The 12,245-nt window shown below is 37.5% G+C and overlaps 1 protein-coding gene across 1 annotated transcript in view; it reads left to right on the top strand.

The window, feature by feature from the left end:
- Nucleotides 1-12,245, top strand: part of LOC113499141 — a 53,676-nt gene that overhangs the window by 36,651 nt on the left and 4,780 nt on the right. Inside the window, exons 47-64 of the mRNA XM_026879483.1 lie at nt 67-200; nt 633-834; nt 1,286-1,506; nt 2,140-2,275; nt 2,629-3,006; nt 3,232-3,477; nt 3,952-4,188; nt 4,825-5,157; nt 5,567-5,732; nt 6,017-6,947; nt 7,272-7,467; nt 7,933-8,066; nt 8,505-8,746; nt 9,304-9,506; nt 9,975-10,128; nt 10,300-10,535; nt 10,962-11,086; nt 11,769-11,963. Of these exons, the coding sequence (XP_026735284.1) occupies nt 67-200; nt 633-834; nt 1,286-1,506; nt 2,140-2,275; nt 2,629-3,006; nt 3,232-3,477; nt 3,952-4,188; nt 4,825-5,157; nt 5,567-5,732; nt 6,017-6,947; nt 7,272-7,467; nt 7,933-8,066; nt 8,505-8,746; nt 9,304-9,506; nt 9,975-10,128; nt 10,300-10,535; nt 10,962-11,086; nt 11,769-11,963 (4,469 nt within the window). The remainder of the gene's footprint in view (nt 1-66; nt 201-632; nt 835-1,285; nt 1,507-2,139; nt 2,276-2,628; nt 3,007-3,231; nt 3,478-3,951; nt 4,189-4,824; nt 5,158-5,566; nt 5,733-6,016; nt 6,948-7,271; nt 7,468-7,932; nt 8,067-8,504; nt 8,747-9,303; nt 9,507-9,974; nt 10,129-10,299; nt 10,536-10,961; nt 11,087-11,768; nt 11,964-12,245) is intronic.

The following is a 12,245-nucleotide window of genomic DNA, read 5'->3' as shown; positions in this document are numbered from 1 at the left end:
TAAGTTCACATTTGATTTCTGCCTTAACGCTCCTTCTCTAATCTCATTTTCCACTTTTAACAACAGGCTATTGGCCATCAACATGTGAAAGACATTGAGAAGAGCGTGGACCTGGACATCTACTTCGGAAACAGCACCACCCCGGACATGATGCAGAAGACTGATGCCGGCTTTAAGATGGATCTTGATCACGTTTGGCAGTAAGCACACATACGCATTATGCATTAACTATAAAAGCTCTGGAGAGAAAATTAAATAAATAAATGCTATTTTGAAACAAAGGATTTTCAAAATACTATTCTACAATTAGAATTATAAACTAGCTCTTGCCAGCCACTCCGAACTGTTTAAGAGTTAAAATTAAAATTTAATTTGGATAGAACAAAACATACAACCAATTTCATAAAAGATAAAGTTTATGGGAAAAATGACAGCTATTTCACGTTAAATGAAAAAAAACAACAATACCAGTTCATCCAGTCCAAAATTTTGAGGTAACTAACGAAAGGAAAAAGAAGTTTGAAGTCGATTGAAAAATCACCTATTCTGTAGCATACAAGATCCAAATAATCAGCTTAAAATATATACCAAAATTTATAAAATTTATAACTTAATTATTTTTTCTCTAACAGAATTGGCGGCAACGCATCCTTCGGCATAATAATGAACCAGCGCCTCAACCTCATGATAAACGTGATCCTACCGAAACCGAACGTAGACGTCCATACATTATACATTGACGGCAACATGGGCACAGCTGACAACCCGCTGAAAACGCTCGAGGCAGAGTACAAGACTGATGTCACGAAAATTGTAACTGCGATTAAGGGTGATGTGAGTTCGAATGTTATTTGTTAAGCTTTGTGATTTTGTGGCGGTTATAGATATTTAGATAGAAAAAGGTCTCGCAAACTTATAAAATTTGTAGGTACTAAGACTACCGAAAAGCTTTAATTTCTTAATTGTTTTATTTTATGATGCATTATTCTAGATACAAAACTTTGAAAATAATAAATCCCGCAAAAAAGCAATTACCCTATTCTTGAAAAAAATATCCTTCTAAATGTTTCGTCTTTGTGCCTGCGACTTAAATATTTGTGAAACCTCCGCGATACAAGGATTAAAATAGGCAATGCGAGAGGCGCTTCTTTAAAAAAAACTTTTGAAAGAACATATTTTGTGTGCCGTGCCATAAACCAAAGTGATATTTCCACTCTGAGTCTGCTTTAACATGCTGTTAATATTTCTATGCATATAAGACACTTACAAACTTACATCCTTTCAGGTACTATCCCTTCCAGAAAGTCTAGACACGAACTCCACAATAACATGGACATCGAACTCCCAATACAAGAACATAGACAACATAGTGATATACAAATGGGATGTCAACGGGTCCCACCATATAGACTACACGCTGTCCTCCCCGATATGCGAAGATAAACCCACGTTGAAGGTCAAGGGGTCATACCAGAAGGATATGGTACATGATTACCATATGGTTAAGTAAGTATCCTACTTATATTATAAACGGGAAAGTTTGTATGTTTGAATGTTCGTTCCTCTTTCACGCAAAAACCACTGATTTTATTTAGGCGAAACTTGGTACACATATAGTTTATAACCAGGATTAACGTGTAGGATATTTTATCCCGATTTTATGTTTCTGTGAGATCATTTTCGATTTGTGGCGAGCAACAGCTGATCTTAAATATAACCGGTAATAATAATAGCTGTCCTGTACTTAAATGATACAACTGTAGATGCGTATTTATCAGGATCGGATCGTTTGACTCGGTTACTCGCCGTCGCGTCAGCCCATGATTAGGATTACAATTGGGTCCGAAACTAGTCGGGCGATTCCAGTAAATACGTTTCAGCAAACCTTTTATTATAACCGCGTACCACGGTATTTTATAATTACCTAGGCTTAGTGTTATCATGAAGAACCAAAATAGATTAACGGAGTTAGTGTCAGCTTGCTTGAGGCCTGCGGTAAACTGATCAGACGTGGATCTCCCTTTCCAAATTTGAAGAAACTAATATTTCTTGATAATCAAGGCCTTTCGAATTTTTTGTCTGGGTGTTTAATATGGACCAAGATCACGATACAATAATAAAAACTGCTTATTTTCATAGGGGTGATATGCATCAACCAGGAGACAGACAGATCGGTGAGATAGACCTACGTTACGGCGGAGTTAAACACACGGACGGGCACTTCAACTTCACTACGCCATTCAAAAGATTGCCCTGGTTGAAGTCCATCTTCGATGTAAGTTTTTGCAAATTGAACTTTATTTGTACTCACATAAAGTCCACTTTTGGCTGAAGTTTATATTTGCAAATATTTACCTTTTGGTGAAAGTATTCTTTGAATTTTATAATGTTTAATGCTCATCATAATCCTTTTAGCAATTTTGTAGTTTCATTCACTTATTGTTTATTATATGACTGTTAAAATAGGTGTCATATGTTTAAGGTTCTTCTTAGCTTGTATGTGCTTTATATTACCGAAACATCCGAATGCCTAGACCGATTTTGATATGGGTGTCTTTAGAATTCTTACGTAACTGCTATAAGAAGCTTCAGTTCCGCTTTTTATTTATTTTTTATGTTCTTGATTAGATTAACAACGTAGAAGAACATTCAGACAACAAAGTAGATCTATTCTGGCCAAACAAAACAGCATCCATCAACACAACACACCGTTACCACAAGGAAGATAAAGGTTTCACACAAAACGGAGAAATATCACTTTCCATTCCATTGGCGCGTCAACATCTTGTTAACACGGAATACTACTACATACAAGGGGACAAATGGAGCAATGGAAATGCAACAATCGATTTCGACCGCGAGAGATTCGTTAAAGGATGTTTCAAACAGATTCTGAGTAAGAGTGCCAGGAATCTGGACCTTGCGACTATGGATATAGAGGTGGAAAACGTTCACACGCCGGTCGGTATCAAGTACATACATGAGTATGATGGGATTGGAAATATTGTAAGTATTTTACCTCAGTGTGTTTTGATAGAAAAACTTATACTTATGAATTTAAAAGTCGGTTAATCAAGTTAATGTTTGAAGAAGTTTTCAATTTATTTGATACTGGTTTATTAATCGTGAAAACTGAAACAAGACAAAACAAATTCGAAATCTAATAATTTTCTTCGTCCGCTTAAATGTGGGAGGCGTATTAAAGAAAAACGCATCTTCTCCCAATTTCAGGACGTAAAACAAGCCACAGTATTCCACCTCCACAACGCGACAAAGTTCAACGTGACTGGTAAACTCGACGTGTTTACGTACGACATCGGTAAAGATCTGAAGCTTACCGCGATCCACGGTAACAGGACCTGGACCTTCGATAACAAGTACGAAGCGGTTGACAGAGAGCTGAAACAAGGCAGCAAGATCACGTGGGCTGAAGATGTCTGGTTCAATTATGATATACATGTTAATAACATGACTACGGTGAGTGAATTAATAAACAGATTTTTTTGTCAATCATGAAGAATAGCCGGAATAAGGTTTTCACTAAAATAAGTAATCTCAAAATTTAAGTCTAGCTTCAAAACGACTTCCGAAACGATTTTCGGAAGACACGTTAAATTGTGGGTCCCGGCTCATATCACAGCCTTGACAGTTGTTACTGGTAGAAGCTAGAAAGTCTGAAACCCAGTCGAAGAGGTTATCGTGTTGCCCAAGTAGGTTGAGGAGGTCAGATAAGCAGTTTTTGTGTTGTAAAACACTGATATTTACCTGCAACCGGTAAGACTGAAAGCCGAACCCCGAGATAGTTGGGAAAAGGCAAGGTTGATGATAACCGGTCAAATAATTATCCAAAGGGTTTATTTACTTTTAGGCAATTCTTGTTAAATAATACCACAACCCTTAACACATTTTATTTACATGTATTTTACACATTTTTCTTGTTTTCGACCCCAGGAAGAAACCGAGTCCCAACAAATAATAATGAACGTGTGGTACCCACTACGTACATTCAATTTGGTCGCGTTATACAACTTGCAAGACACTCTACTCGACGGTTCGGCACGGTTACATTGGAATGTTAAGGATGAGAATAAGACGGCTGAATTGAGAGGGCGGTGGGAGAACCCCCCCGTCAGCGAGGGAAGTCTGCATAATGTGGATCTGTCGCTTGCTCATCCTTCGTTTAGAAAGGTAATATCAAGTAACTATTAGTAAGTTTTTTGATGTTACTATATTACTATACTAGCTGTTGCCCGCGACTTCGTCCACGTGGTTAGAATTTTCTCCATTTTCCATTGTATCTTCGCTCCTATTAGTCGCAGCGTGATGCTATATAGCCTATAGCCTTCCTCGATAAATGGTCTATTCAACACAAAAAGAATTTTTCAAATCGAACCAGTGGTTCCCGAGATTAGCGCGTTCAAACAAACAAACAAACAAACTCTTCAGCTTTATATATTAGTATAGATTTCCTGTCAATGTAATAAATAAATAAATAAATATTTCCTGTCAATCTAAAGGTGGTCTGGAATATATTAGCGATAAGACCGCCATTGCACTGAATGTTTTATTCTATTCAAAAATGTACTATATTTATCAAACATATTCGAAATTTAGTTAGAAAGTCTTAAAAACCTCTCAAAACCTACTGATTCTTAGAAAGACAAGAGAAAATTAAAGATTTGGAATGGAAACTAATAAACCATCCATGTTGAAACTTTCAGGTTTACTGTATATCAGCCAACCCTAAAAATATAGTCTATAATGCATGTTTGTTATTATTTCACATTCAGAAACTTTTCACAACCAACAACCTTTATTCCACAGGACGTCACTCTAAAAGGTCAATACCTAAGCACTCCATCTGTAATGTCAAACGTTTCAGTAGAACTTCAATACTCAGATTATGAAAACGAATACCTCAAACTGAAGTCGATCCTAACAGATAACTCAGTAGGCCCCGTTAGAGACTACAAGTTCGCCCTGACTTGCAAGCATCCATCGACGAACTTGGACTTGGATATGAAATCAGATATCAATATACGAAGCCATTGGTATTACTTTAATAACTTCTATCGGTTCCAAAAGTCGCCGTTCTATGAGAAGTTGCGGCATAGTAAGTTTTTGATTGATTCGGCGAATAGTGCTGTTAGCTGGGAGGTGAGTGTACATTTTCTATATATTTTAAAACTAATTCTTATATTTTGAGCACAGAACGTTAATGAATTAACAATTTTGTTAAACGTTTACACCGTTTGTTCTTGAGATAGATTCTTTTGAACCTACATATAAAACACGAGGCCTTTTAATAAAGCTTTATCGAAATAAAACTCAAAAGTATCTCCGAATTATTTAACCACCCCAATAAAAATACTGAAACTACTATTTCTAATTATTATGCAAAAAAGGCTGTAAGGGCAGGCAGTAAGGCTGGGAAAGTAATGGCTGAGAAAAAAATGCAAAAAAAATAAACAAAAGTATACATAAGGCAAGTTTACGAAAGTTCTCGTAATATTAACAATACATTACTTGCCCATACCGACCAACTAACAATATCCCTCATTTCTAGCGCGCAAACGACACTTACTTCTACAAAGCGAACGGTACGTGGGAGCTCGTGTACCCAGAATACACACTGAGGACATATGTCAGTCGGCCAACTGGTAACGATACCGGAACCGCTACACTGTCCATGATCAATAAATCCTTTATAGCACATTATAACAGTACTGATGGTAAGTAAAAATTTTTTTTAAAAGTTATTTGCGATTTTAAGGTAAAGATTTGAAGAAGGCTTTTGCACACTTTTGGAATAGTAAGGATAAGCAAAAAATAGGCGGATCAGAAAAAAAATCTTATTCGATTTCCGTATATTTTCGATTATGGTCCTTTTTTATTTCCCAGCAATAATGATAATTTTAAACAAAGTAATCATAAAATACAGTTATCTAGCAAGGTCTGCGAGGCTACAAGCACAAACTTTGAAAATATTGTCATTAATTTAACCATTTATTTCCAGACATATCTTACCACATGATAGGAAAAATCGTTGACACCCGTTACGCAAAATTCAACTCATGGCGCAACTTCGACGACGTTTTAACCGTCGATCTCGCTTCGTACATTCGTCTCAATCACTCCCGACTGCTCACTAGCGCCATTAACTGGAGACCTGAAATCTTCAGTGAGGTCAAAGCCCAAGCAGTTTACACACTAAAACTTTTATACAGCCAAGTCAATGACACACTAGTCATCATCAAAGAAATGCCAATGGATGCTCACGTATCGCTGAAAAAGATCTGGACGGACGCTAAACCAAGAATCCGAGAGTTTTTGGACGACCTCAACGATTTACACGTAATCAAAGACGATCTAGATGAATTCGAACGGTTTTTGAATCAGTCGTATGGAAATAACGATTTTTACGTCAAAGATGTCGTTGAATTTACTTACTATGTACTAGACGAAATGGCGATTAGGAATCATTTGGAAAGCTTGCCTGGAATCGTGAACGACATGTGGCAGATTATGGGCAACACTAGTCAATCCATCAAGACCAGTTTGAACTACATAATTGACTCTATAAAGAAGGCTTATGCGAACTTCTTGGACTCGGTTAACAAAGTTCTTGAGGCAGATTTTATGGAACTGGTATCTGATAGGCTAGAAGCTATGATATTACAGTACGATACGTTCATAAGAGATTTGCATATGAAATTTTTGGAATACTGGGAACTGACTTGGGTGAATGCAACGAATAGGTTCTCGAAATACTGGCATGAAGTTCTAAAGTCTATTGAACCCCTGTTCTTCCAAGTTCTGCATTATACGGAGTCGTTCGTATTCGCTGTGTGGAAGAGTGTGATGGATTTCTTCTATAATAGGACTCAGGAGCTGACTGATTCGCCGTACTTCAACTATGTGTCGACGCTTGGACATGAAATGGATCGGTATGTATTAATGCTTTTGTGTATTTTTCTTAGATATATAATTGGTTTTTTATTTTGGAGATGTCTTTAGGTTCTTAAATACAAGATTTCCAGTTTTTAAATAGCTGATTATGTATTTTTTTTCCTTTTATTCCAAAATTATACAAAAAGTGAATCATTTTGAGTATAGTTATCTCAACATAGTCATCAACTCATCATGTATAGGACGGGGATTGATTTACTAAATTATAAATTTAATAAAGTTTAAAGTTCTTTTATGTACAACTTCAGGATATTTAATAACCCTAATTAAAATTTAATCCTAATACTATCTTTATTTTACAGCATCTACAAGGATCTAATGAACAACGATTTGATAACGAACATTAAGAAATACAGCAAGAAACTATTCGATGTCGTATGGAGTAAGATTGAGAAGTACATACCGTTTAAAGACGAGTTTCTACAACTGTACGCGGAGTTCAGAAACGCCTGGCAGAACTTCTTGAAGACGAAACAAGTGGTCTATGTTAGGGAGAAGGTATGTATTGATAGGCTAACTATACGCGCGGTGCTATGTGTACGTGTGAGGAAACTCGATTATTAGCTATATCCTTTTATTTGTGTGACAGTGAGACCAGTTAAAGATGTATTAGTACATAACAATACTATGTTATTACGAAGGCTAAGTGACTATAATAAAGTTCTTTTAACAGCATCGATGGCTCAGGTTATACAGTATATTAAACAAAGTGTTTAAGCGGTCATAATTAAACGGTAACTTCAATACATGGAAATCATCCCACAGGCATCTATTGTACTATTTAATTTTTTGGCGAGACAGTTAATATTTCATGCACACAAACTTTTGAATAGTTAAAAAGGAGATTGATGAACGGCGCGCTAAACAAATATTAATATGGTTTACAATAAAAGCACTCGTTGTTTTAACCCCAAATAATTTAAAACGGAGCCTGGAACTTAATATTTTTTCTTCCACTTCAAGTATCAAGAAGCGTACGTCCGTCTTAAGTGGTGGTACGACTACTTCTTGATCGGCGAAGCGCTGGAGACTGTCGGAGAGATACTGTACGCCAAGCTCACCGACATGACCAAGACCGCTCTGCAATATGAAGAACTGTGAGTATAGATATAAAGGAAATGGTAACTTATAGCCTTAATGGTAGAGTTGATATTTGAAGGAGCTCGTGGCTAAGCTATAACCGCATAAGTGATTCGATCACAGGCTAAGCTATGCTTGACGCGGTTGGTCCGTAGGTGGGTGACCATCTTTGTCATAGCGAGTTCCTCCGTGTTTCGGAAGGCGAAATTGTGGGTCCCGGCTTTCCAAAGTGACAAATTGTGAAAGAAAACATCGTGAGGAAGTCCAAATTCCAAATTTAATACCTGTAATCGCCAAAACATGATCATCAATGCTCAAACCTTCCTTCTTCATATACATATAGGCTGGTATTATATTAAACGGTAACTATAGCATAAAAATCACTCTTTTGAAAAGGCTGTTGTAGTTTTTAGAAGCGAAACACCATATATTAATAAACTTTTAATCCGTTACAGGCATCGCACCCCCAAAACGAACTTCATATTCGATCCCCGCGTCGGTGAGATCCTTCTAGAACAGAAGCTGCCGATGTCGTGGCACGCCTTCAACAGGACCCCGGACTTCACGGAGATATCTGAATACAGGACTGTTAAGAACTTCATGGACGAGTGGCTGACCACTAACAAGAGTATCTGGTCCTTCTACTATGATATCAGGCCGTATATGGACTTTGATAATCTTATGCCGCCGTTTGCTGGTAAGTTGTTTGATTTTTAGGATTTTGGACTAAAAGGATCGATAAGGAACTCATTTATTAAAGTTCCAATGTATGTCCTGTCCGTACTTCTTGAAAGCAGGAAAGCTGTATCTCATAAACTGTTATGACAGAGAATGAGTCTGACTTTTTCGATGTTACTTGTTTGTTCTTTAGTAATGAAACCTGTACGTAAAAATAGGAAAAATAATTCTTTAAATCTTTACAGTTTAAATACTCTTTATAAGCATTATTGCGATTTTAATGCAGTTATATATTGGATGCAATTTGATATCATTTCTTTTTTAGATCGGTTTTTCTTAATAAGTACTTGAATAACTATTTAAAAATCTTAATTTTTTTCTAATCTTACCTAATAAAGTCTATCGCAAATTCCAAAAACATAATTCCATACCATTCTTACCAGAAACAGCAAATAAACTTCACAAAAAAGTTTGCTTTTTTCTACAACTTGGCAAAGGCATCCCTCTTTTTCTTCCAAACCTCTTTACATTCCGCAATTTCTGACTAATAATACTAAATAAAAATCACCTTTCCAGGTATGGCAATGATGACCGGCCAAGGTACTCTAGTAACGTTCGACAAGCGTGTGTTCACCGTGTCCGAGGCCGGAACGTTCCTGCTCTCCAAGGACTACAGACAGGACAACTTCACCGTACTCATGGAGAGTAATGATCAAGGACGGTACAACCTGGTCGTGTTGACTAGGCGAAGTCTTGTACACATCGACCTGTATAAACAGGTGAGTTTAGAATTTGTTTTGTGGTTTTTGGACCCTATTTAAACGTGTAGTGCTTATTCATGAGACTAGATTCGGATGGTTTATTAAGTGATGTAACGGTTTATTCACGCGTATTTTTTGGCATTACCGCGTCAGCTCATGATTAAGGAGTCAGATTGGATCAATCAGTATAAATTATGACTTTCTCCAAGTTTCAATTTTGACTTCCTTACACATATGCTACAGTAGTATGTTACAATAATCTTTAATGTTTTATTATTATTAATAGGAATAATAAACCTCTATTTCGGACCAAGTCCATATAAAAAGAAGTTAGCACAAAACATGAATAGAAATAAATACAGATTACAATGCAGTGTGTAGGCTTAACTAGTATCTAAGCAACTGAGAGTTTCATCTATCCGTCAATATGTTTAGAACGCTAAATTATTGGCGTTGATATTATTTTAATACAAAATTCCTTCACAGGAAGTATCGATCGGTCACTCGGTGCTAAGCCTGCCCGCGCAGGTGGACGGGCTGGTGATCGACCGGCAGACCGACACGCTCTCCGTGCAGGGACACAACGGCCTGGACATACACTGCAACCTGCTGTTCCACAACTGTAAGCTGGAAGTATCAGGTGTGTTCACTATATTATTATATCTCTGTTATTTTATTCGCAATAATCGCTTATAAGTAATACTAGCTGTTGTCCGCGACTCCGTGCGTTTGGACTTCAGTTTACAGCTGTAAATTGAAATCCACGCGAACTTAATCGCATTCAACAACATTAAAAACCCTCTATCTCCAGGCTGGTACTACGCGACCCTCGGCGGCCTCCTCGGTACATACAACAACGAGCAATACGACGACCTCCAACTCCCGAACAGCACATACACGACCTCTATTAACGAGCTCGGTCACAGCTGGAACATAGTACCGGCCGCCACGCCCACTTACATAGAGAACAAGGACTTGAAGAATGATACTCAATGTGATAAGTTCTTCTTGAATAAGGTGTCGCCGTTGCATCCGTGCTTCAGTGTTGTGAGTATTGTTTATATTAGAATAAATAGAATTTAATAATAAAGGGGAGGGGTGGGGGAACAATTATATGTCATAGGCTGAGTTGATCAATATGATTTTATCTAAAAAATGTATATTATTATGTGTGTATTGAGCATACAAATGTGAATTTTCCCTTTATCTGAGCTTGTTTAAATTATCAAGGCAATAGTTTTTATTTAATTCTGGACTGATAGTTTTTGGCGCCTGCTTTCCGTCTCCATAAAGCCATTATTACTTTATGACCTTTCATCATATTTAGTGTAAATTACTATTTAAAAACATTACTGACAATTTTTGCCAAAAAACATTAGAAATCCAAATTTTCTTAGACGTGCCTTTTTCAGTCAATCATAATGTATTTCCTTTCTCCAATTCATATTATCACACGTGTTTCCCTTGCCCCAGATCTCGTCGTCTCGTTTCTACCTGGAGTGCGCGCAGGGCGGCGCGGCGTGCGCGCTGGCCTCCGCCTACCGCGAGCTCTGCCAACACCAACACGTGCCCACGCACATGCCCGACCACTGCCACCAGTATGGACCCATACACTACTTGTTGCTATTTATAACTCAGGCTACTCAGCAAGGATAGCTGAGATGTTGAGGCCACGCGAAATACACTGTGTGTCGTATCGCGGGATCGATCCCTGCCTAGGATAGTACGGGGAAACACACACTACTTATTGCAATTATATCTGCAAGGATAGCTGAGTGGTTGAGGGCAACTCGGCAAATACACTGTGTGTCGTGACGCGAGTTCGATCCTCGCGTAAGACAAGCGTTTGTGTAATCCACGAATGCTTTTTCTGAGTCTGAATATAGCCGAATGGTTTAGGGTAACAACGTAAGCTAGCAAGACGAGACGTGACGCGGGTTCGATTCCCGCGTTTGTGTCATCAACGAATGCTTGTTCTGAGTAGTGTCTTTATGCTTGTGTCTAGAATGTTTGTAAAACCCCCTGCGAGACAAAGTTCCTAAATGCAGGAGAAGATTTTTTTGGAAAAAATTATGAAAAGTCAATGAAACTGAAAACGGTCCCGACATAGAATAAATTACTAGATACACTGATATTTATAACTTACACTATACTTTTTGGTAAGACTAAAAATAAACCACCGTAAAATTTAATCTTAATTTATATTTAAAAAACACAAAATAACTTGCTAAACTCACACGAATACCAATCATCAACCGAACAACAAACCCTTACTTACAGATGCACGACTCCTCAAGGCGACATTATAGAAGAAGGCACATTCCACATTCTGCAATACATCCCGAACTCAACCGACGTCGTGTTTATAGTGGAGGCACAGTACTGCAACAAGAACCTTAGGAAGAACAAGAACATGGACCTCTTTGTAGAGGCATTTGATACTAAGATGCAGGAGAATGGGTTGTCTGATAATAGGTGAGGTTGAATTTAGTATAATAGGGATGATGACTATTTTTTTGCAGTGTCCGTCTTGTAGTTTTTTGTATAATAATGGATACGCATTTTTTAATTTGTCCCGCAAACATAAATTGACCAAATTACAGTGAATGAAACTTACGCGTGACGTCACGATTGAGTATAAATTTTACTCTATCGTTACCTCACAAGCCCCCTCTCCTAAACTTTAAAGCAGTTAATCTTTGTCAATTCTAGTTTTTCTGAAAAAGGAAAAAATACGTGTCTCACACTTCTCAATTA

The sequence above is a fragment of the Trichoplusia ni genome, chromosome 12, assembly GCF_003590095.1.
Source record: "Trichoplusia ni isolate ovarian cell line Hi5 chromosome 12, tn1, whole genome shotgun sequence".
NCBI lineage: Eukaryota > Metazoa > Arthropoda > Insecta > Lepidoptera > Noctuidae > Trichoplusia > Trichoplusia ni.
This window is presented reverse-complemented; position numbering and strand designations above follow the sequence as displayed.